This window comes from Ixodes scapularis, unplaced genomic scaffold (assembly GCF_016920785.2).
Source record: "Ixodes scapularis isolate PalLabHiFi unplaced genomic scaffold, ASM1692078v2 PGA_scaffold6__148_contigs__length_123643588, whole genome shotgun sequence".
NCBI classification, from domain to species: Eukaryota; Metazoa; Arthropoda; class Arachnida; order Ixodida; family Ixodidae; genus Ixodes; species Ixodes scapularis.
The window spans coordinates 120,265,279-120,291,375 of record NW_024609881.1 but is presented as its reverse complement, the minus strand read 5'-3'; the positions used below and the strand labels follow the sequence as shown (position 1 = coordinate 120,291,375).

Here is a 26,097-nt window from a genome sequence, read left to right as displayed (position 1 = left end):
TCACACTACGTGCGTAGACTGATGCAGCAGAGGCATTGTCGGATATTGTAGACGGCAAAATGTGCTGAGGACTGCGGTCCAGACGACATTTGCGCCTTGCCCACGCCCGCCTCAACGGTGGCCCGCCCCAACCCCGCCCGTCGTCACATAGAATACGAAGTGAATAGTTCCTTTTTTCGAATAATTTAGAACTGAATAGAATAATTCCGAAGCAAGGCGAATTGTTTGCGGCCGTTAATACTCATTATGAAGAACCTTTGACACTAGAGAACCAAAAAAAAAAACTTTCAGCCTTTCCACTTTGGTGAAGAAGAAAGACCAGCGAAACTGTACTATGGTGGGACGACCTCGAGGACGACGCCTAGGACGATCTTGAGGACGAACTCAAGGACGACTTCTAGGAAGACCTCTAGGACGGTTTTTATGACAACCTCTAGGACGACTTCTAGGATGACCTCAAGGATGACTTCTAGGACGACCTCAAGGACAACGTCAAGGACAACTTCTGGGACGACCTCAAGGACGACATCTAGGACGGCGCCTAGAGAAATTCAGCATTTCCTCTCAGGTGGAAAGGCTGGAAATGCTGCCGTCATCTATGAGTGAGGCCGCCAAGCCGTTGTCTGCGTGCCGCCATCGCTCATAGATGGCGGTACCTGTCCAGAGTACTGTGTCAACATTTGTTTGGTACTGGACACAATCCTGGGGAACCTAGCCCTTTACAGCTCCACTGTAAAAAAGGACAAAACAGTGTTTGAACGGTTCTCTACCATGATCATTCACCAGCACGTCTGTACACTTATTCTTATTTAAACACAGTCATGTCTCATTAATTTGGACACTTCCATTGCCCAGAAAAATCGTCCATATTATGAATCGTCGATAATAGGAAATCAAGATCAAGATCGCAAATAATGAACAAGAAGCGTGGCCACAGAAGACATGGTTTGTTTAGGGAAGGAAATGCTGACACTCCCCTGCACAGAAGCTTTGGTGTTAGCTATTAGAAATGCAATTTGCAATAGATTCAAGACAGTAGAGTTGTTGCTCCATTTTGATTGCTACCTGCCTTCCAACCTTGGTTGGTGAACTCATTTCAAGTACGTACTGCATACTGTTTTCATTAATTTTTTTTATTTCATCTCAATTAAGGTACGTTTCGCAGCATTTCAAACCTCAAAATACTTCGAAAATATTTTAAGTTGTCGAATAGTCCTATTCGATTCAAAGATTGAATCGAATATCGCAATAATTCGCTTTGATATTCGGATGTTTCAAATATTCGCACAACCCTACGAAGTAGCCATGTTTTTGGTGGCCCTAGGCCAATGTTGCCCGACAGAGCCAAAGTTTTGGTTTCGGTTTATGCTCATGTTTAAAGTAAGATTCCACAAAATATATCCCATTTTTTTGAGAAGCAAATGACATAAAGTCTTTTATTTCAGCCCATTTGATAGTGTCTTCAACTTCAGATGAGATTGCTACGTAGCCGCTCTTATAGGTGAACCTTTTTTTTAACCACTTCCATTTTTTATTACTACTTGTTACATCGGATTGATCTAAACATACTTTAATATTAGAAGAAGCCAACAAATATTTTTAATATCCTTTGCCTCTTAGTTTTCGGCAGTTTATCCGTCAAGGAATGCCTGCCACCAAAGTTAGCTTTCCCACGAAAGACGCAAGCTGGTGGCTATTGCCAGGAGAACAACAAAGTCTCAAAAAGGAAGGTGTTACCTATGATCTAGGTGAATTCTGCATGCCTGGAACTCGCAAAAAATAGAAAAAGCTAAAGTTGAAATTTCAAATGCATTTTTCCCAGTTTCCCTTTTTTGCAGGATTGTACTACAAGGAAACATATCATTCAGCGTTCTGAAAGTGTAAGTCTTTAATCAGGGGCTGTCCTGAACTGAAATTTTCCAAGCAACAAGGTAAGGTACTCATCATGCAAAAAAACTCACTCCTTCACAATGAAAACTGAATGGTATTCTAAAACACAAAATATTTGTGAAAATGTTATTTTTTGGATGTTACAGTTTATTCCTAGAATATCATTTTCCATAATTTTTACCTTTACTTTCTCTAGGAATTTTCTATTTCACACTGAAAGAAAAACTTTGTGAATTACAGTTATTATTTTTCTTCACTAAATTTCTTAATCACTTTTTTCTGAAGCTTGTAGAATTGGCCTAAAAGACTGAAATATTAGATGCAATCATTCCTAATAGGAATCTGATGCTGAAAATAATTTTTTCTGAGATAAACTCTGCCTCTTTATAAATGAAAGTCTCTGAAATATTTTTTAGAAAAACTTTATAACAAAAAAAGTTGGAATTCTGTGGCCATATCTTTCCTTAAACATGACTAGAACCTGTCTAGGATAAACGCCCCATCTCCAGAACACAACAAAAAAACACCATCCGCAACAGACTCCTCCCTCCAGTTGTAAGCCCCACCCCCATACTCCACCCACACAGTCTTGCGATAAGCATGCATCCCCCCCCATAGAAAAAAACACTACAATCCCTAATCAAGAAATGCAGGGTGTGGCAGGTTCCATGCGCATTGGTTAACAGCCAATGACCCGCAAGAATGCTAAAGCAAGGAGCGCGAACATAATAAGCCGTGCGTTTCTTTAGCTGTCGGAAACTACAACCTGCATCCTCCCCTTAAAAAGACTGCGGCAAATTTCTCAACGCAACAGAGGCTCCTACCACTAGCTAGAAGCCCCTCCCCTCATTAAGTTGCACTGACAAAATGCACATTCCAGAAACTGAAAGGGACCCACGGCAGCTGCACCCCTCGCCGAAAGGCTACTCCCACCCAAGAGGCCGCTCTCCCTCGTGCCTCGCCCCCAATATGCGAGCGTCTTAAACAACCGGCAAGATTGTCACACTCGCCTGAACTCTGGTGAGAATGTGTTTGATGGCGTTTGTCTCCTCTTCCGTGAGTGTCTCGGGTAGGATGTAGGAAAGGTCGGACGCATCCTTGGCCGACAGGGGCAGCTTTCCGTCGCTGAACACAAAGGGGAGAACAAACGGCACAATAAGTCAACTTTGCTGGCCTCGGTCGGCACTATTAAAGCCCCTTGATAAAAGCGTTTTTTACAAGTACCGCCAACCATTGTTGTGGAAGCGCGCGAGACACGTGCCATGAGCGGGTGCTCCGCCGCCATTCGCTTCCAAGGCCCGCTCAGTTCAGTGCTGCGCCGCCATTTGCTTCCAAGGGCCGCTCGATATATGGGCCTCGTGCACTCGCGCATTTGACGCTACTTGCAAGACAAGCGCAAACACATCGAGGGGCTTTAGGCACTATGTGTCCCGAAGTAATCGCACCGTTGAACAAAGTTTCTCGTTTTCGACATTCTCCTAGGCCTACTTAAAACGGACAATTTTACCCGAAGCTTTGATATTGCTCGCAAGTAGTCGGCCACTGTAACAAAAGTTTGCGAAGGAACTTGCGGAGTTTGGCGTCAATGGGTTCGCTCGTTGGCAACCCTGGTTACCATGCAACCCCTTCGAGCAGAGAGGACCAATCAAGATAAACATCAATCGTTTTTGTTCGGTTAAAAAACATGGTTTGACTCGCTTGATCGCGCTAGGTCTCGCTAAAGTTACATTAATTTGTGGCATTAGCTCAGACGGAAACCAACCGACGACTTCACTTTTCTGAAACTTGGCAACAGTTGAGGCAGCGGCGACCAATCAAATGTGGTATTTCTAACGCGAAACATTCTTTGGCTAGATGTTCAGCATTTCGTGAAGCCCAAAAGTGAAACCCGGATAAAAGCGTGGCCGCGAGGCTCGACAGTAATTGGTTCTGAGTGGGGGGGAAGAGGCCATCGCAGTAAAACAGCGTTTGCACCAGGCGAGAATCGAACTCGGACCGTTCAGATTATTACGCGAGTGTCTTTGCAGCATGTCGCGACAGATCGCCGCGAGTTGAGGTGCCATTTGGCGGGAAAGTCCTGCGGGGCATTATCTCCATTCCAGGAATTGCTATCAAGTGCACATGCCACGTGTTAAACCAGTCGCTAAGCGAACCGACGAAGAGCGCCGAGAGCATAGACGCCACACGTTTCACGTGCAACACAAGTGCCCAGCAATTTGCAACAAACTTTTTTCACACAATCTCCTATTGTGATGTTGACGATGGCCAAGTCTAGCTTCGACTCCTGTCTCGGCTTGCTATCGGTCGTTTTTGCAAGCTACATCCCTGGAACACGGACCAAAGAACCCCATTCCGAGAAGAAGACGCGACGGGGGCTCGCCTGGGGGCGTCGACGACCTTGCGGCCCCAGCGGTAGCACCAGGCCGCGTAGGTGGCCCAGGCCTTGGGCAGGCTCGGGCAGAGCAGCAGGCTGCGCTGGAGGAGGGCTCCCACTGCCGCCTCCGGGGCGCTGAGCAGCCCGTCCAGCGGCTGAACGGCGGGCCCCACCCTCTGCCAGCCGTCCACCAGGGCCCCGTTGCGGCACTGGCTCAGCGTGCCGCCCAGGTGCGGCTCCACCGCCGAAGCGTCTGCCTGCAGCCACTTGGCCAGGGTCAGCAGGGACCTGTGCCCAGTTGGGAAGGAACCGTTCGACTCAAGCAACGGACCTTTGCTGAGTAACCAGCGCCGTCCGAAAACTACAAACGAAGGGTGGCTTACACATTGGCATCCTGCCGTTGAAGCTGTTTTCATTGCATTTTATGGCCCAAATTACCGGTGCTAAAGAATTATACAGGCTTCATCATAGTGACAAAAGACTAGGGAGCACAGAATGTATCCGGCACAAACGACACACTCTCACCGGCACATTTGCATTCAAATAAAAATCATTTATATTCTGCTAGACCGAATGTGCTAATAGCTCAGTGGCTCGTTCATGACGCTTGCTATGACGGTCGTTACGACACTCGTTCGTGACGATTTTCTCATAGGAAATGTCCCACAAAACACTTTCCGCATTAAAAAGAAAAGTGAAAACATTGGCTGCATGTGTGGTCATTCTGTCAAATGCATTTAAATGCAATAGCACTACAGGGTGGGTGGTGCTTTTTCAGTGCCTGGGGTGGGTGGAGCTCTTTGTTCACGTGGTGCCTAAAGCGGGGTTTTGTATGAAAACAATTACGTCACACCACTGCCTCTTAGTGACGCGGCGTGTGCTTCCCTTCAGCACCGCCCGAATACAAAGCTTTTGCGCTGAATTTTGTTGGTCAGCAAGAGGGGGGAAGCGCGTCTTCCTGCCCTTCCCACTCCTCCTCGTTCCGCGCGCTCTTTCTACACCACCTGTTTCTGCTCCTCTCTTTCTAGCTCCTTCCAACCCTCTCTGCACACTTTCTCACACCACCTGCTTCTGCTCATCTCGTTCTAGCAGCGCATTCGGCTACCGTGCCGGTGACCGTTTTTCGATTCCTGGCACCGGTAGCCGTTTTTTTCCCAAATCGTTTAGAGGTTACGAACTGACCTACCTAGACATTTCGTCCTTACGTGGCTCATGAGGTTGGTTGACCCTATAAAGCTGGTGCTTTAAAACAATTTGCCTTGATCTTAAGACTCAGTTGGTATATAAAGAATCTGTTTCTGAGGTATTCTTGAAACTTACGACCAACTTTGCAGTTATTTCTTTTTTAATTGTCTTTGGTTATATGGGTAGAAGCTGAGAGCGAAGGAGATAAGAATGCGCGGGGACATCAGACACCAAAATCCATTCGGAATAATTGGGGGATAGATGCAAAGCTGGCTGCCTTCATCACTACTCCCCCCGTTTGAACGCTAACGTCAAATGCCAGCGTTTAAAAGCGTTTGTCAGGGCTCGGTGCCCCGACCACCCCATGCACTCTCGTCTCCTCTTCTCCCTCAAACATTTCGTGAGATCAACTCACGCGACGGGATCACACGACACGATCGCATGGTTACCCATGCACTTCCCGCCCTTGGCGTAGATGGCTCTCTTTACGTCTTTGCGAGTCTCTTTTTTGGCACAACAATAGAATGTCGGGCCCCTAACCGTGGGGTCGTAAATCCCGTTGTATCGAATTTTGGTTTTTTCTTCTCTATTGTTCTCTGACGGAGGACACTACTCTAAAAAGCCAACTTTTTAACCGTTGATCTCATTTGCACGAAATTTGCTGGGCATATTCAACGCTGTAAAAGAGGACGCTATGCGGAGTTTCGAGTTTATAAATGAATCCTTTGAGGAGTTACATACAAAAATTACACCTTCTTCCCGAGGGGAACCGTGGGGTGATGCGGAGCATCGTTCCGTCACACTTCATCGGAAGAACGGAGTGAAGTGGAGTCAACAGGCGGTGAACTGAACACGCGCAGAAATTGGTTTGCTCTTTATGTTTATACAGCCTTGATGGAGATGCGCCTCAACGGGTAATCGGTCTCTTAGCTCTAGGTGAGAAATTTAGCCAGTACAGTACGACCGCTAACCTGGGATTCTTAACGTGCATCACGCAGTAGTCATCACACAAACGCGTGCCGGTACGAAACTCATCCAGATCGAAACGGGCGGGGGTGGCGGGGACTCGAACCCAGGAGGTTCCCAGCGCAAGCTTTCGCTCCACGCTCCGAGCTGAGACGCGTTAGCCCACTTGGCCACTTCCTCCCCTTGAACGCGCGCAGCGCGCTACCGCTGCTTATATTCAAACTTGAAGGAGAGGAAACTAGAGGAGGAGAGTGGCGCCTGCGCGCGCAATGTGAGTAGAAGCGAACGCACGCGAAGCTGTTGGAGAGAGGGACACAGCTGGTAGCTGCGTGCACTTCGCGCAGCTGTTGGAGAGAGAGAGAATGCACGCGCAGCGAGGAGAGTTGCGCATGCGTAGCGTGAGTGCGGACTACGACGCTGCGGGACATAGCCCGAGCAAGAGATGCTCCGCATCTAAAATGGAGCAGTCCTGTGTTAATCTACAGTACAGTCACAACGATAGCTACAAGTCACGGCGAAGTCGTTGGGCGTTGGCGTCGCGTTCGTGCAGCGTTGGGTACGTGAGCAAAAGCGTTTGGAACAAACTGGACATCTGACCATTCTGTTCTGAACGCTTTTGTTTGTTTTTTTTTGTTCCGCAGTGCGTGAAAGCGCATCTCCCAGCATGAGCTCTTGGCACTGACAGTGCTACACCAACATTTTGTTACCGGTTATACATCTTTTTCTTTACAGTTCCCGTTGGGTGCTACAAAAACCCGAAGCATAAAGAGGGTTGTCATCACTGTGGCGTAGCTCTGTGCAAACGCCCCCGCTTCGCACAAGGCGGCCAACCTTTTTCGAGGATTTGGCAACATGGACGACGGACACACCTACACCCTAATACGCCAACATCAACGACGACAACTACAACATCCACAACAAATGTCCTTTCCACTGGTGTGAAGCCCGTAACAGCAATTGCTGTGAAAACGTATATCAAATGAACACTGCACCCCCTGAGAGAAACTAGTTTCGATATGGAAATGATAATGGTAAGTTGTTTTGATGAAACATACTCTATAACACTATGGTTCGAAGCTGTGAAGAGAAATTACAGGAAGGGCACAATTTCCAGTGGAAAACAAAAATGTGAAAAAAGCTTTGTTCTTTTTTTGTTGCATGCATTAAATTTAAAACACTACAGCTTTCCATAACAAGTACAGCACTTTTCACAGCCGAGTTCCTTACAAAATTTCAGTATAGAACCTCAAGAAACTGGCTCCACACATTGATTTATTATTGAACAATAGTTTGCCCGAATCGAGTTTCGATGCCAAAAAGTGAAACTGAAATAGACGGTATCGAAAGTTCAATAATTGCACCTTGGATGCTGTTGGCAAATAGGAAATCATTCATTCCTGAAAGAAATATACACTAGTTACAGGAGTGCAACTTTCCGACAACATGCATCAGGTGATATGCAAGCCCATAGGCCCACTCGTTAAAAAGGTGGCTCGCAATTTTTGGGTGCCATCCCCTTCAACACGCCTTGCGTCAAAAGCCGCACGTACCTTGCAACAAGCTCCTCTTCTGCCGGGTTGTTTGCTTCCGTCTGCGCCACCCTCACCAGGGCACGCGCCGCCTCCGCCACGCGGCCACTTGCGTGGAGCAGCTTGGCGCCCTCTCTGAGCACTGGCGAGGGGGCTCCCTCCTCGCCCAGCGTTGCCAGGCTGACGGTGTCGCCGCAACCGGCCTCCAGGAGGAGCCAGTGCTCCGCCAGCCGCAGGTTGTGCTGCTTGCGGGCCAGGCGCGCTGCGGACAGCAGGAACCTGGGTGATGGGCAGACGAGTTTGACACCTTGAAATGTGAAAACCTGTTTGCATCCAACGTTGCTCTGTACAAGTTTTCATGTCCCTCGACCCGTTGTTGTGAGCGGCAACGACAGCACTGCACCACCATAATCTTTGTTTCTCCGAGCTGGAATGCCTCCGCGAAGGGTACGTGTGCTCGACCGTCCGGACATCAATATGGGACGACATTCCCTGGTGCCAGCAATCAATTAATTTTATGCGAGGAGTATTTTTCCCTCCTCTCATTATCAGATCGCTCTTCGCTCGACGGCAGACCGAGTACACGTGCCGAGATTGAGATGATTGCGGCGGTTTTTGCTGGCGCACGGAGGGGATCCACATTCTTAATTTTCGGGTTTCCTGTAAAAACAAGTCAATGCCGAAAGCAGCCTCAAAGAATGTTTTGTTTGGCACTGTGTTCGGGTAAGCTGACATCCCTTAGAAACTAAGGTTGGCTGCCACACAGGAAGTCTAGACCGGTCTGGTCACGTTCAACGCAAAATGATTCTGCTAGTGGCTGCACCGTGCGCCACTGTCCAACTCAACCCTTCGATGCTACACGGCTGCAGTGGCGCTGCGGCCGATAAGGCATGTTTGCAGACACTTGACGTCACGCAAATCTGGTTTCGGCACATGCGTGCTGCCCACACCTGGCGCAGACAAAGGCGGGCTATTTTGCGAACGGTGTGTCGGCCCACAGACAGCGCAGCTGGGGACCAAAAGCGGAAACTTTGGGTGGATCGTGCCACTGAACGATTTGACACAAACGTTGCGTTACGGTCCTGCGTGCGCTCGGACGTTCGAGCTAAGAATACGGTCCGACGACTGCGGCCGTGGTCCGTCTCGGAGTTGCTGCGATTCTGCGCAGGATGGCACCACCCGACAAACCGAATATCAGCGTGCCTAGGTTATGAAGTGTTTTCAACAACTCCATGGGGGTCGCATGATTTGTGGGCTGCGTTTTCAATACTAGCTGCAAATAGGCAACAAAAGCGTCGGTCGTGCACAAACTTCTCAACTTCCCCGTTGGCTTTCCTCCGCGCCAGGAGACAACGGAAAGCACCAGCACTAGCGACCAACCAGCGGGGGGGCGTCAGCCATTTAACTGCAAACACTCTCCGTGGTTTTAGTTGCTCCCTATTTCAAAGAGGCAACAAGTGAAGTTTGAGATTGTTTTTTTATGACCTAAACTCAATCTATGCGCCCTAAGCATCCTGCAATACTCAGAATTACAATTGCGCATGGCTTCTTTCAGTCGCTACGGCGCTGGCAGGTTATTCGGATTGATTATTGTTTGCGACACAAATGATTGTACATAAAGAGATGAGTGGCATGTGACACAGTTGCTTTGTACGAGTGAGCCAGGCATGAAAAAATAGTGTGAGGTGCCCAAAAGAAGTAATTGTGAAGCGAGCCACAATGATAAAGTTTGCAGAATGGTGTTAGACGAGCGAGTTTCTGGTGATGCGATAAGGTTTACAATTGGGCATTTTTTTATTTTGTGACACTGGTAAACTGGATTTCAAATGCCAGAAGCATACTATTCAATTTTGGAGCAATTAGCGTGATGCAGGCAAGTTTTCTCAAGTGAGCAGGAGCCTGGTTAAGGTTGCGTCAAAGATGGTCCCGATGCTTCATTTAGCAAGTGCGACGAAACCGCCGCAACTCTTGACCATCTGTGGGATTGGTTGCCCGAACTTCCGGGTGCCATTCCGGATGGCGCTACAGGGGATTTTCTGTTTGCAGACGACAATGCTGAGGCCACCAGGGAGCTCGGAGATGAAGATATCGTCGCCAATCTTGCGGGTAATGAGAACAGTGACAATAATGGGGAGGAGGACTTTGGAGAACCTGCACCCACCTGCTCGGAAGTCCTCCGTGCTCTCGCCATAGTTTGGCGCTACTGCGCAAATATAGAAGGCAGTGACCTCAGCATTTTGGAGTTCGTCGATAGCATAGAAAAATGCGTTATCGCGGGTGCAATAAAGAAGAAAAACCAGCGGAAGGTGCAAGACTATTTCGTTGCGTAATATGTCAGCAGAAAGTGATTTTTTGAGAGTAAGCAACTTCTCTAAGTGTGGCACGCTTGTTTGTTGTCAAATTCATTAGAACTTTTATGTCGAATTACCCGCTATATCAAACTGGTAGATGGTTTTAGGCGAGTTCATTATAAACGGGTTTGATTCTAGTGCCATTTTAAATGGTACAGTACAGCAGAATCCCACCGATCAGTTCCGGGGTGATGCATTTTCCCTGCTCACTCCCAATCTTTGACGGCTTTTCCCGGAGAGAAACTCAAGATTTCTTTCCGACCCACCCTTCGCAGGGCGGACCGTCGGACCACGCGAGCGCCGCGCCCACGGTGCTGCAGCAGTGATCAGCCGGGGAGAAACGCCCCTGGACGGTGGGCGGGGCCTGGCGGACCAGCGCCACGAGGGAGGGCTCCACCCGGGGCGGCCACTGGAGCGCTCCCAGGTGGAGCAACGCCTCCGCGGGCTCCAGAGACGGGGCCTCGCACGGGCCGACCGTGCGTCGCTGGGCCGTGAGGGCCTGCTGCGCCGCGTCCCATGAGTAGCGCAGGACCCGGGGGTCTCCCATGAAGCCCAGGCCGGTCTCTTTCCTGCGAGGGGGGGGGGAGAGAGAGGTCGGAACGGTGAGGTGCCACAACCGGGCTTTAACGTCGAATGTGTGTTATGCGGCGTTTTCCCGTGAGAACATTGTCACAAACCAGCATCGTAACGAGCATCATAAATGAGTGACGTGCTGGGTGCGCTACAGACGTTAAGATTTTATATAAAGTTATTATATAAAATTCAAGCCCCCGCGGGGCTCCAACCTGCGTCGGTACGATGGCAGTCGGACACTGCAGCTACTAAGCTACTAGCACAGCTTGTGTGGATGGGTGGATGTTTTTATTTGAGAGCAAAAGTGCTGGCGACAGCGGCAGGTTCTGGATAAATATAATAAACCAATAAAATAAAAATAAATAAAATAAATACATACGACGAAATAAAAATAGAATAAAAGGAAATAAATAAAAAATAAATGTAAAAAATTCAAAAATATATAATAAAAACATTGAAAAAGTTTAGCAGAAACAACACACAGGGGCCATAATCTGTGCTTCCTGGTTTTTGTCACCACGATCGAGCCAGCATAAGTTTTGCTTATTCGTTTATCGAACATACCTTTGGGGCCTGAAGCAACAGCAACAAATGAACAATATTAATAACATATAACAACAAATCACTCAAACAGGTCATGGATCATTGAAAAAAAAAAGCTGATGACGTTGAATCGCTTCATGGGATAGTTGCTGCTTTCGCATTAAAATGGTTTGTGATATAGCACTTCAGAACAGATTAGGGTCATTGACGGCAGCAATCAAACCGTGGAGGTGGTTCGTTCTTGTGCTGTGCAAGAAGCAAGAATGCACGACATGCTGTTGCTAATGAGCTTGGGACTCTAACTTTATGCCAACAATAGGCACGGGACGAGATATAGAAGGGGAGAATTATCGCTTAATCGCGCAAGATTTGATCATGAAAGAAATTTTAAGGACATGAACATAAATGTGAAATTTTATACCGTAGAGAAATAGAGAGATGACGAAGATAAACTAATTTTCACCGATGTGACACTGGCAGTGTGATGATAGTTGAATAGAGAGAAACAAGCTCAGTGATTTTGGGTGGGTTCCAACGTGGTGACAGTGGTATCGTGATCGGCCCGCTTTTGCGCTAAACTTTGCTCTTCCCTCTTAATGCGGCGTGAGCAATGAAAACACCCGACTTCTCTCTCCTCGTGCCATGAGGGGGGAGAAGGGTTTTTCCGTCCCCGCTGCGACGACAGACAACAAATGCCGACACCGAAATCCCCGCCAAGTGTCTTGCGTAAAGCTACAGCTTTAAAACATTTCAAGAACCCTCCGAGATGAAGTAGTCTCGCCACTATGGCAGCAACGGCTTCCACGGGACGGCGCAGATGCGACTCACCGAACGTGTCGGGCGGCGTCGAGCGCCCTCGTGCCAATGGGGCCGCAGCCGTTCATGGGGACGACGTCCTCCATCCAGTTGAGGGCACCGCTCCAGTCGGACAGCCTTGCGTGGCAGTCCAGCAGCTGCGAAGGCGGAAGATTTGTCGGTTTTGCGGCACGTAGGAAACGTCTCGTGAATTGAAAATCTTGTGACGCAACTCCTGAGATGGGGAAACCACATCTCGTAACAGGTTGTGGACCTTGTGACGCAATGTGCACCTACACGTAGCTTTCTATTTACGATGTGTCTTGCGACGCTATGGCTCACGACGCAAATAGTTGGCGACAACATATCTCACAAGATGAACTGCGCGGGTGAAAGCCTAATGGGCTTTGTGACACGGCTTGTGACAACTGACACACTTTTCTATTTGTAACACAATGTCTTGCAATGCAAATAGTTTGTGACATCACGTCTCACAACAAGTGTAAAAAGAGCTGTTGCCAAGGGGCATATCTCAAGGGACTAAGCAACATATACAGAGTGATTAAGTGAATCTAAACCCATTTACGCAAGTCTCGGGAATCGCTTTCGCATGCTAATATACACCAATTTCTGCAGCTAGGCAGTGAAGAGAAACTTGCCTCAGTAAAAAATTATATAACCCACAACGTTTCTATGATACATGATAGAGTTAAGCTTCTTGTTTTCATTTAAATGTGAAAAAATACTGAGCATTATTGGAACATTCCGATTTTACAAAGACGAACAAAAACAAATTCGTTCCGACTCTGCTATTTTTTTTTTTTTTCTTCCTCACATCAAATGCCCCAATCACCCACACAAACATTATTATAGCTTTTAGTAGACAAATGCTGAGTCATGTTGCTTACAACCTTATCGAGGCAAATCGTTTTCTTACAATATTTTCGCAACACAAACCCAGTCATACTTCCGCGTTAAATCACAGCGCGGTAACGTGCGAAACTAGATTTCATAAATATATCTAAATTGGGTCAGATCCGTTTAGCGTAAGCGGCAGCTCCGTCGCACGGAAAAAGAAATGGATGCCCGAATTTTACTTAGGCCCGACAGAATAGAAGAATGTGCTTTAATGGACCCTTTTCGAGCCCACAAGGGCAGCCCAAAATACCTCCGCTCTTCGGAACACATTGGCATAGAGCCATTGTATCAGTTTTTATCGCTTTTTATGCCCCTTACTACCCACATGCAAAATAGCATAGTCAGAAATGATGAAATATGTGCGAAGATAAGGGCTGACATTGTTGGTCGAAAAATGCCGACAGCGGGAAGCAAGCACGGGAGAATGTGTGTATGCATGCGCAGAGGCACACTAAAAAAAAAAGGACCGTTCCACTTAAGGACTGTTTCTAAGTTTAGGAACCCACCTGATTGAACACAAAGTACTTGAGGTCCTTGGGTGTCTTGATTGTTGTAGTGTCGTCTTCAAACACCAGCTCGGCGTACTCTTCGGCCGCCGACTCGAGCCTGGAACACGAAAGTGCAAGTTCAATGCCAGGTCTTTCAGAAACCGCATTGCAAAACCCGAGAGCTCGTCGGTACGCGCGGAAAGAGCTGGACGAAATGTGACAGGACCGAGCGAGCAAAGTGCACCTCCAAATTCCCTATACTCTTTTTATTTTTTTTCTTGTCTAGCAAAATAAACATCCAGAACCGACACGAGCAGCAGCCGTGACCGAAGAAACTATTCCCGGGAGAAATATGACAAGTGTTGTTGGAACACTGAGATATGTCTCAGGCTACGACTTGGGCATCCAGCAATGTTTTCAGAGTTCTTTACTAACGGGCTGCAAGACGTAGGTCAGCTGTAGTGTTCGTGGAATAAGTCTACAAAAAAAAAAAAGGCTCGGAGGTACACCTAGGCATTTCTTATGAGTTGTGAATGCGAACGCATGCACGCCGCCCTTCCGCTCCCGTCTTTATTCTGCGGCGTACAACGCGCTGACCTTGCGCGTGGAACGGTGGAGCCACTGCCTCGCGGACACGCAGCGCCATCGGGTGAGCGATCGTTCAGACTGTCGCGTGCCTTGTGCCACGAGGAAGGAACAGACAGCAACGCAGTTCACAATAAAGCCTATAATGCGCATAAATCATCATTAACATACACTTTCGGGCACAAAATTCGTCTCGTCATAATAAACAATCTTGAAAAACATAATTCCTGTATAGTCCGCACGCGTAGATAGTCCGCACAGCCAGAAATTTCAACTTTTAAACATGTATAGTCCGCGGACTATAGCCCGGAAAATACGGTGAATTCTGAGGACACCTAAGCACTTCGTACGAGTTGTGAATATGGAAGCATGAATGTCGCTCTTCCTTAGTTTGTCTGCGGTGCACCGGCGTGGAGGGCCACGTTTCGCTACTGCCAAGGTTGCTGCGGCCGATGATATAGATGCCCCAGGTGCTGCCACGTTCCTCAACGCCAGGAGGAGCAGAGGCGGCAGCAGACCCCCAGCCCCTTCTGGCAACGCCCGACACAAGAGTGGCGACCAACGTTACTAGAACAACTCAGTTGGGAAACTGCTATAGAGCCTGATTAGCAAAAGTGGCTCCGATCCGTACTCGAGACCCGAACTAAAGGTGATCGGAATGCCGCCATTCCTCCAGAAAGTGGCCGTTCCGGGAACTGTAGGGCTGCACGCATTGGTCCAGGTCGAGTGGCGCAAGGGCCAGTGGCGCCATCTCGCAGTGCCAATTCGCAGTAGCCATATAAATCAACTTTCATGTTTCATGCAAATCAACTCGTCGCTAAAGGGTGGCGCTTTCATCGTATTTAGTTTGGTCTCTGTGGACGCGAGCGGTCCAGATTTCAAGGAGAGTTTCCCAACTGAGTGTTTTATTAATGTTGGCGGCGGCCGAGCGCGCGCTCTCGTGAAACGGCCGCCAATGTCCATCTAGGAGCTGTTTTAATCAGCCAATAAGAGAATGGGCATTTCATTTGTACCTTTTTGCGGTTACAGACACCGCCGGCTTTGCTCCGTGGGATAGTTAATGATTTTGCATTAAAAAAGAGAGGGCGGGAAATATGGCTGCCTCACCTCCCGCCGGCGTGCGCCGCAGCTGCCTTCAGCCAGGGAATCCTCTGCCCCAGGGCGCTCTTGCTGTACGCATACAGCCCGGTCAGCGCCTCGGGACACCTCAGCGCCACCAGGCACTTGGCCACGTCAAGCAGCACCGACTCAAATCCGACTGCGGCCGATGACGAAGACCAAGTTGAAGTCGGCGTGCCCAGCGCCCAGGCGTGCCGCAGCGCCTCCGCAAACCGCCCGGCCCTCAGCGCCACTTTCACCGCTTTCGGCCGCACCCGCGTCAGCCACTCCAGGCACGTGGCGCGGTTCGTGCGAAAGAATGTGCGCACCGCCTTCGGCGGCGGCGAAAGCGTAGCCGCCGTCCCCTCGTACGCGTTGTACATGGCTTTGTCGAGGTGCTCGAGGAAGTCGATCAGCAGCTGGGCACGCTTCAGTGACGCTGCGTCTTCCAGTGGGTCGCTAAGGAGCCCCTTCAGAGCGGCCTCGACGGACGTGAAGGTCTCCTGCGGCTTGCCAAGCGGCGTGCGGAGCTTCAGCGCGACGCACGTCTGCGCCGCCTCCCACAGCGCCCAGAACCAGAGGAGGCCCACGTGGCGGCCGGACGCGGCGAGCCGGGCGGGGGCCAGGCGCTCGAGGCGCGGGTGGACGGCGGCGCTGTCCGGGTGCGTTGGCAGGAGCAGGGCGGACATGACGCTCCGGAAGCCCTGGGCGGTCAGGGAGGTGGCCGGGGCGGAGAGGACGGCGCTGCGTTGAGATGCCTGGTCGGGGAGGTTGGCGACGGAAAGGTTGCTGGACGGAAAAGATATCGCCAAAGTTAGAAACTTTGTCAAATGAAATGAACTTGCAATGAAACTTGACGAGGATTTTTCAACAAGTACAGTAAAACCCGTTTATAACGAAACGCAGGAGACACTACGATCATTTCGATATAGCGAGTAATTCCATATAGCAAAAACCATTTACAACGAACTTCCACAAGGAGTCCGTTGCAAGGCGAGAGCTTCTCTTTCTTTCTCGTCTCTTTGCTTCCGCCTTGTAACAACGCGTCAGAAAGATTTTTTTGTTTCTGGCGTGCGTGCAGTTTTTTTTTTTTTTTTACCTTATCTTTTTTTTTTAATCGCTTCTCTTTGTGGGCAACCGTTCCGAGATCAAAAGTTTTTTTGTTTGTTTTTCTGTGCGTGTGTGCAGAGGGTATCTTTAGCTTTCTCCCCTTCTGAATCACTTCTCCTCGTTCAATTTTGTTCACAACTTGAGCTTTTGGAATTTTCTTTCTTTTCCAATTTTTTTGCGAGGGAAGAGGCAGGCTAGAAGACGACTGTTTGCGCATTTTTGGAAGCCTTCCCGGGGGGGAAAGTTTGATATAGCCAATATATTGTTCAATATAGGCCAATATGTTGTTGGTTATAAAAAGTACTTTTTATATGCATTTTTATTTATCCCTAAATTTTCCGCGAGTTTGATATTGACAATAATTCGCTTTACGTGGGTTACTTCTAAACGGGTTTCACTTTAGCACTTTCAGCCGAAATTTAGGGCTGGTTCACGCACTGGCGACTGCCTACGACCTTGTGCCTTTAAACCTCTTGCAACGAGAGTACACACCAGGGTCATCTATTTGGAAGACGTTAACACTTGCAGTTACCATATATTTCCTTTGTTATCTCTCACAACGGCGTGTTTTCTCGTTGTAAAAGACAGCAAGAACTCGGTCCTAAGACAATGCAAGTCTGTGGACGGGACTACAGTAGAATCTCGTGAATACGAATCTGCATAATACGGGTTTCAGCATAATGCGTTTTGTCTTTCATTCCTGGCCAATGCCCCATAGAAATAATGTGTTTTGATACAGCTAATACAATCATATTTTCACTTCGGATTGGATAACACGACTGCGGAAATGGGTTCTCACGGAAAAATACACCCGTACATCCCAGTTACCTATTTACTTGCAGAATGAACACACTTTTTTTTTTCCGTAAAAGCGATGCAAAGTTGGGGGGGGGGGCATTTATTACGCAAAGTAAAATTCGTAAAATTCTTGCGTCCGTATTTACTGGCATAATGAACGGACCTTTTATGCTGAAAAATCGACACAACTTCTCTCTGCGTGTGGCGCGCGACCCTATAACCAAACTGGGTTGTGCAAAAAAAAAAAAAGAGAAAAAAAGCTCCTTTATTTTTTTTTCTCTTAGCTTGGTGCTGTTTTTTTTTTTTTTTTTTTTTTTGCCGCCTTTTGCAAGTTGTTTTGTTTGCTTAGGCGTCGCTTAGGCGAGGGTTTCTCCGCTTATCTTTCTTATCTCCTTGCGGGCAGCGCGCGACCCCAAAGCCCCCCCAGACTGCGCTGTGAAAAAAAAATCTCCTCTCCATGTTTTTTTTTTCTTGCTTCCGTTGGATCTTTTTTATTTTAACGCCTCTTGCAAGGCATTTTGTTCGCCCACGCTCGCTGCCCATTCATTCGCGACCTCGCTGCACCAGGATAGTAAAGTGCGTTAATTCCGCGCGTGTGGGGGGTCAAAATTTTGACATTCGAGTTGGGGGTGCGTTTAATACGTGAGTGAAAAAAGTTGAACTTTTGAGAGCAGACTTGGGGGGTGCGTTCATTACGCGAGTGTGTTCATTGTGCGAGTAAATACGGTACTAGCTCCAATCACATTTTAGCAAGCCTCGAACAACCCATTGCACGGCCGCGGAAGTCACGGTCAGCGCCGCGGCCCGCGGCTCTGAGTATAGTCGCAAGTAGCTACCATCATATCACGACTGCCACAACCGCAGCCGCCACAGCTAGTACTGGAGCGTTGTCTTTTACAGCAAAGCTGTCTATGGCTAGGTTCTGGCGGATCGTCTCCGACGACAGACCGAGCGTACACGAACAATTTTCAAATGCAACGATGTATGTCCCGCTTTATACTCCTCTCCACTGCCGCCGCCTTTCTCAAGTTGTGTATACTCCTCGCCACGTGCGGCATCTCTCCCCCCTGATATTGCACAATGCCGCACTCTTCAGTGGCTACCTGTGTGGCTCACTACAGCCAGCACCGTGACTGGCGTAGCTGCGCTAAGATAAAACGTCCTTGTCTCTACCTACCAATTGTGTGTGTCCTTTGTCTGTGACGTAGAGATCACGCCACTGTCCTTATCAGTTGAACTTCAGACTTAACACGGGTCGCACCCGTGTTGTATCTTCCGAAGAGGAGCGGCGGGAGTACGAGGAGCGTCGGTGCGCCCAGAAGCGAGAATGGGCACGCCGCCAATGTGAAACCCCCGGTGCCATTGCTCCCAGCCCAACAAAAACTTTGGGTGCCAACCAGGCTCTCCCAACGAAGACCTTGCCCACGCCAAGCGCAGACGCGAGCAACAGCGTCAATTCAACCGACGCCGTCGAGCCATTGCCACCGACGATAATCAAGCAAGACAAGCCAAACGCAAGCGCGACGCATATCACTACAATGCCAAAACATAACATAGTGAATCTCCAATATAGCTAAACCCCGACATAGCAGATCCCACCAGAGCACCAGCTTCGCTGGACTTTCTCCTTCACGGGGCGGAAGGGCTCTCAATTTTTGTATCAAACTTCCATGGCGGGGACAGAATCCATTGTTACATCTGGCATCGATGTAAGCTAACTGCGTAGCAACCACTCACCTCACAATGAGGTCGATGGGCAGAAGGGCCATGAGAGCAATGAACTTTGACCTCTCTGCCTGGCAGACGCTGCCGGCCTTCATAACCGACAGGTCGTAGCACCTGGAAAAAGAAATGCAGCGAAACAACATGATGAAAAATCCCATTATCCATTGCACAAAATCTAGATAACGGAGAATCTGGACTAAGGGGCTGTAATAGTTAATACATGTTATTTTCCCGCTAATGTAGCAGACAGTGGTCAGCACGACATGGTCATGTGGCACAAACCTCACGACTGTGTCCTAAGGCGTCACTTGACATCTCTGTGTCACATGACACCATGACAGACATAAATCTTTGGAGGCAAAAAAATTAAAAAAATTTCATTCTTTGGAAAACGGCAATGTTTACCTCTACAGCTGTTGCTTTTTTTAATCTACCAGGTTTTTAATTTTGTGGATGAATATTGTAGCTATAAATCAATTTATAATGTCTATGCAGGCTTAATGCACATTGAAGTAACTCTAATCACTGTTTTCACAAAACACAATTTTTGGACTTGCTGAAAATTTTCAGGAAAGATATCTCAATATCTAGGGGAGATAGAAACATAACTTTTCCTGAAACATGTAGCTAAATGTGTGAAGCATGCAATGTTGAGAGCGGATTTCTTAACACTGATGTCATGTACCGTAATCAGGTCGGCATTTTGGGTTGCCCTCACAGCCACACTCACCTTAGCCCCTCACTCACCCTTACAGCTATACTCACCCTCAGCCCCCCACTGCCCTCAGGGCACTTACACCCCTCACACTCTCACGGTCCTCACACACTCACGCCCCCCACGCACTCAATAGCCTCACACCCCCGACGCACCCATATCCCTCGCCTACTCACCGTCCTCACACCCCTTAAGGCCCTCATGCCCCTTGCACTTTCACCGCCCTCATGGTCCTCATCCCCTTACGCACTCACTGCCCTCACACCTCTCGTGCACTCATACCCCTCACACACTCATGGTCCTCACAGCCCTAACGGCCTCTCACACCCCTCACAATCCTTATTCACCTCACACTCATGAATTTTCGTGGTTCAGAAACTCACGCACCCTCACCTCACCTGTGACGATGAGGACAAGTGTTGGGCCCTCATGAGTGAGGTTTGCCGAGGTATGCATGTAATACCGCAAGTTCACACGACAACTTAACCCATAGAGGTACCCACCTGTTGTTTGCTCGTGTTATCAAGTTTTTCTAACAATGTTTTGTGGCACTCTATACTTAGATTAATTGACCGAAAATGTTTTTATTGGAAAGGGCGATGAAGGTGCCTTTTCTAATAAGCCGACAAGCTATAAAAGCATTCTGCTTTAATGTTTTTCTAGCCATGGACCACCTTGGCCACTTCAGACCAATCCACCAAGCAAGCAACAAAGGCAGACAAGGCCAGCCGGAGGTTCCTTAACTTTTTGATGGTCATTGACCTGCATGGATGGCAGCAGCCACACACTTGAAAGTGCCCGCCTAAACGTGAAAACAAATGCACCACGAGAGGTGTTGCTATTTGTTATGCCTTTGGAGAACTATAAACAATATATTTGCATGATGTTTCACTTTGTTGAGGCTACTAATAGTTTTGAAGTTAGACGCTCTGCGCGAGTGGTATGCACGATGTGGTCGCTTCGCGTGTCGGCTGTCCTGGCGGTACAACAGTGCAATCCACTGATTACGATACCACATATAACGATGTACGTATTGCATACAACAATCAGTTTCTAGAGATTCTAGACTTGAAATGATCGATTTCTAGTCAAGATACAACAATAATCGGTTATGACGACTGAATTTTTGAGTTCTCTCATTATCGTTATAAGCGGGCTGCACTGTACCGACAGAGAAGCTCCGTAAACTACCTCCGGTCAAGAATCCGAAACTGCTAAAACGTCACGGATGTGGATGCACCAAACTGAAACCAAATGGAAGAAAGGTGACTACTTCTCGCCTTCAATATTTTTACCTGATGCTTCTAAACCTGAACAGCTTCCAAGCAATGTGCCTGTTCCCACCAGAAAAATAAAAAAAAAGCTGCGCATTGACCTCTTCTTTATACAGTGGAATCTCGTTAATTTGAACCTGAGGCGGACCAAAACTTTGTTTGAACCACGCAAAGTTTGAATTACCGGGAGATTCTTTCCTAGAAACACAAAGGACGGGACCTGCATATTAAATTGGATTATCCGAGAGTTTGAACTAACAGGATTCTACTATACTATTTATTCCTTTGGAAAAAAAAAAACTCTACCACTGGAAAACACCTTTTAGAAAAAAACAAAAACACTCGGCTGTCATAAGGTTAAACAAAACATTGGTAGTCGGGAGGTTCCCATTCACAGTTGCATCAGCTATTCTCTGCTTAGCCTTACTTTTAGAACCAAATTTATATCCATTCGTAATAAGGCCGATGATCTGCTAAAAGCGAGTACCTCTGGAGCATGCTCCGTGGGAGGCAGGTGCCAACGGTATCCACCACCGCCCGCAGGATGTCGCAGGACTTGGACGCCATGTCAACGTCGCACCGGTGACCTGAAAACACCAACCAATCGCTTCGGCAGTGAGCAGTTGACTCCGAGTCGCACCGTCCGAAGAGCACAGCCGAAATTAATCGTCCCGCAGCCCTTCGCAGATTGCATGCAGCTAATTTGTTTCATGCAAAGGTACAATTTAGTTACGATTACTCCCCACTATAAACTGAAAAGCAATCCCCACATTTCGAGCGTTAATACACGAGAAAACTGGTCGCTAACTTGCGGACGACTATTTAACTAATCTTTACGCTCCCAGAAATGAAGCGCGATGCCGCCCGGGACCAGTTGCTATTGAAAGGTGTTAGGCAGACAAAGGAAGCCACGAGGAAGGTGCGAGATAAGGTATTAAATAGGGGTGTGCGAATACCGAATAGTAGCTTTCGAATCGAATACCGAATCGAATCAAGAAAAAAAACCGGAATATCGAATCGAATAACGAATAGTGATTTTATTTGAAGGAATTTTTCAAAGTGTGCTGCGAATGTGATTATTATATGTGCAGAGTATGCGCCTGGTGCAGATTATACATCTTGTACAAAACAAAAGCCAAAATGTAAAAAAGTTCCGGTGAGAAAAAAAAAAAAAAAAAAAAGCAGTTGCTGTTGAACGTTGGGTACTAAAGATCCAATTTTATGGTGCAAACATATTCTATCTACCCTAAACGTCACAAAAAAAAAAAAAAAGTTACAGCCACACGTGCCTTTTTTTTACTTTAAAAACACAACCTAACGCCGCAACTTTTTTAAAAAATATTTGTATATCTTAGAAAAGGGGCAGTTTGCGAAAGTTGGTCTCCATTTTAAGGAAAAAAAAATGGCACCTGGGATTTGATTTCACATAAATAAATAGACAGGTGTTAAATCTCAGTAAACAGCAACGAGGTAAACTGGCTTAAACAATATAATCTAAAGTAAGAAAAAAAACAAGGTTAGGTGGCATATGTCACCGTCCAACTGGCGCTACGCATCCATTTTTCCGTTTATCTATTCTGTTTTAGGGAGCCTTGATTTAAAAGAGGGAGCAACCGAAACTGAAACTACAGAGACAGCTCCATCGCAGATTGATCCTGAATGCGCATGTGTTGTGTTGTCGTGTGGAAAGAAGGCGAAAAAACAGAAGAGCGACGACGCCTGCCCTACCTGCCCGAACCCAACCGACGCTTTCGTCTTTTCGGCACCTTCTCGCAGTTCGTACTTCAAACGCGGCTATCGAGCTGTTGGAAACCCTTTCAAATCTAGGCACACTATTTTTCCGTTCCATTTCTTCCGCGCCAAGCCTGATTCTTTTCACGAGTAAAGTCCCTCGTTTCAAATTGAAGCGCCGATGTAAAACACACTTGCCGCACTCGCAGAAATCGGCTACTGCACCACTGCACAATCACAGAAAAAAAAACAACGTTACCACGTCGGCGAAACCAACCGAGTTGTCGTTCTGATTCGGAATCAGAATTTACGGTTCCAAAAGAACGACGACGATAACTCGGTTGGTTTCGCCGGTGTGGTAACTTTGATTTTCTTTGTGTGATCGTGCAGTGGTGCAGTAGCCGATTTCTGCGAGTGCGGCAAGTGTGTTTTACATCGGCGCTTCAATTTGAATTGAGGAGTTTTACTCGTGAAAAGAATTGGGCTTGGCGCGGAATTTTGGCTTCCCAACAATTCCTCTCTGGAAGCGGCGCAAGCGGGATGTTTCAGTTGTGATTCATGGGTAGATTGTGTCATGATCGTGAGTAAATCTTCGTGCTATAAAGTTTGTGGCGTTCGTTACTTTTTTGTTTTCTAGCCTGTGCGTTAGATTTTTGTGGAATGGTAGGACCAAGAGGTGTTTCTCGCATGGTCTGTCTAACATCACGGCGCTTACACCGGGGGAAAAACTGCATTTTTGTTTGCTCCGCGCCCACCGCGCGTCTTTGGCCGAATATATCGAATATTCGAGTAACCGAGTACTAGGAATTCGATTCGCGAATCGAATTATTCGGGAACTTTCTATTCGATTCGAATTCGTATATTCGCACACCCCTAGTATTAAATTAAATGAACATATCTGTGCGTTGAAGCTTACCCTGGTTAGGCATAACTAGAAAAGCAGGTGAAGCATGAGGCATCAATAATCCCTAGGGCAGCTCGTTAAGAGCTCCTATGGTGTAAAGCCTTCACTTCATTTTAGAAGAAAACAACGAGTGGTTTGAAACAAACACTCACCCGACTGAATCACGGCGTCGACGAGACCGAGAAATTCGGGGGAATCGACGACTCGACCCATGTGCATCTGAACGGCGTGCATCAGCTCCACAGTCCAGTGCAGTCCCAGAAGGCTGCGCAGAAAATGGTCTCTTTCCCAGGGCACTCCCCAATAAAGGCCCGTTCACACTCTTGCGACCGAGTACGACTGAGAGAGACGAGATCTCTTACAACTTCTTAAATGTTTCTAGAATGAGGGGACATTGTGGCGCCATCTATGCGGTGACCCAGGAACTGCATTTCACAAGAGCGAAGGTTTTGCGGGATTTCCGAGGTCAAATGTGCGTAATACACATAGAAAGGCTCGTTTATAACATTCACAAAAGCTTTTCGAGCCAAGAAAGAAAGGATAAAGCGCAAGAAATAAAAAAAAAAAATATGCCAGACCGCCGAGTTTACACTGCTTCCCAATAGATGGCGCCATTGTGTTCTCTGGTTTAAGAAGTTTTAAGGAACCCAGGTTTAAGAGGTCGCAAGCAGTCGCAAGAGTGTGAATGGGCCTTTAGTGCCGAGCATCTTGCAAGGCAGCTGAGACCACTTGCAACAGATTGCTTCATTTTGAAAACAAGCCTCGTTTCATTTAAAACTTGAAACGACACTAAACTTGAATGTCTAAAAGCCTGTTTGAGACTGACACAATCGCCAAAGTTACGACAGGAAACCGGAACCTCTCGGAGACTGTTAAGTTAACACCAGGGGAAGAGCGACGCGTCAAAAAAGACACCTTCGTGAAAAGTTCCTCCAAACACGTTTCTGAGTCAACATTGTTTTTGAATGGCGATCCCACGTGCTTCAACTTGACTCTCCTTGACGGATGCTGAAATCCAGGAACTGCTAATGACTTCAGAATTTGATGACAGTGAAACTGAGTGTACCCAGGATACTGATGAAAGTGATGGCGAGTCGTCACCCCCTGAAAGGCTACACGACAAGAAAAGAACTCGACGACGCTGGCCCCAACTGGACTTCAGGTGACTTTGTTCCCAATGTTCACTTCAATTCAGAAGTTAAAGAACTCCTTGAATGTAAATAAATGTACATATCGAAGAATGCAACCACATTTCTGTCTAGTAAAATATGTTTTGTGCAGCAAAAAAATTTAACGAAAAGAATCCTGCCCATTTGAAGGGTTAAAGACAGACACAAGTGTCAAATGTTTACGATCGTTTTAAACAGCAGCAGAATAGTAATGCCACGGCTTCCAGATAAGAGTGTGCGAACTTCCTTTCCATCAAATAGCGCCGCGTCATCCTTAGCTTTGACACTGTAGAGAGAGAGCGGAATCCTAGTGAATGTTGCCTGCAGGGCAAGGGCTACGGATGATGCAGCATTATTCGATTCAGACCACCGTTTGCACGCCCCCCCTATTTTCAGAGATGTTTCTGTTCTTCGGTAGACCCTTTTCAAAGGTGCGCGCCATCTAGTGGCAGCGGGACCAATTTCCGAGTCCACCACTGTTTGGGCGCACACTCTGGTCATGTATTGGACGCAGCGGTTGCGTCAAAGCTCGGCGCGAACCCGGCTCGGCTCACATCAAAAACGAGTGATGCGTTGGCGTTCGGTGGATATCCAATCACGCGCTTCATGCCCGAGAAATGCCGACCGCCAATGTTGCCTGATGGGGTTTTGAGAAGGGTCTATCGTTTATACAGGGAATCCTTGAGTGCCGGTCAGGTGTAAAAGAAATCGTCAGTCAAATTTCGTAAATGTAAATTTCCAAACAAATTCTTTTTTTTTTTTTTTTCACGAGAAGAACAGGAGCAGATTGTCCGGGTGTTCATCTCTAAGCGGTTTTCAGGTTTTTGTACCGTGTGGTACCACGTGTAAGTAGCAGCGCCAATCTGACAGTTTGCTTCTGCTTTCCTTTCGTGCATACTACTAATAAAAAGAAATTTTTTTTTTTCTTGCTTTTTCTTTTTAGGAATTTACACTCATGAAATATGAGACACCTTCCATGAAAAGTGTTATTGCACTCAGTTGATTAACTTATATACATGAATTCTTCTATGCCCAAACAGTGCTTGGAAGCACCCTGTACTGAGCGTCGTAAGCGTTCCCCATGGTTCGATTTCGGACCTTTCTCCACCGGTCCCCCTCCCCCGCCGTCGGATTGCCTTGGCTCACCGAGCGTCGTCCGCAATCTCGTCCGAAGCCAGGACGCGAGCCAGGAGGGTCAGGATCCGCGACAGGTGTCCGCTACTCGGGACCCCCAGGACGTCGCCTCCCGTGACCAGGACGCTCGAGGACACAAACTGGCCGTGCCTGGGGACAACGCCACAGGAGGAAACAACGTTCCAGGACGAGGCCGCAGGGCAGCCATTGAGGCAAGCAAATACAAAAACAAAGATTCCCTC

General features: G+C 47.7%; 1 protein-coding gene across 1 annotated transcript in view; it reads right to left on the bottom strand.

The window, feature by feature from the left end:
* Positions 1 to 26,097, bottom strand: part of LOC8040304 (serine/threonine-protein kinase SMG1) — an 85,311-nt gene that overhangs the window by 35,889 nt on the left and 23,325 nt on the right. The window contains 12 exon segments of the mRNA XM_042286109.1: positions 2,901 to 3,015; positions 4,271 to 4,552; positions 7,966 to 8,223; positions 10,562 to 10,835; positions 11,536 to 11,560; positions 12,236 to 12,364; positions 13,631 to 13,730; positions 15,305 to 16,084; positions 18,941 to 19,042; positions 21,405 to 21,504; positions 23,705 to 23,817; positions 25,868 to 26,005. Coding sequence (XP_042142043.1) covers positions 2,901 to 3,015; positions 4,271 to 4,552; positions 7,966 to 8,223; positions 10,562 to 10,835; positions 11,536 to 11,560; positions 12,236 to 12,364; positions 13,631 to 13,730; positions 15,305 to 16,084; positions 18,941 to 19,042; positions 21,405 to 21,504; positions 23,705 to 23,817; positions 25,868 to 26,005 — 2,416 coding nt within the window.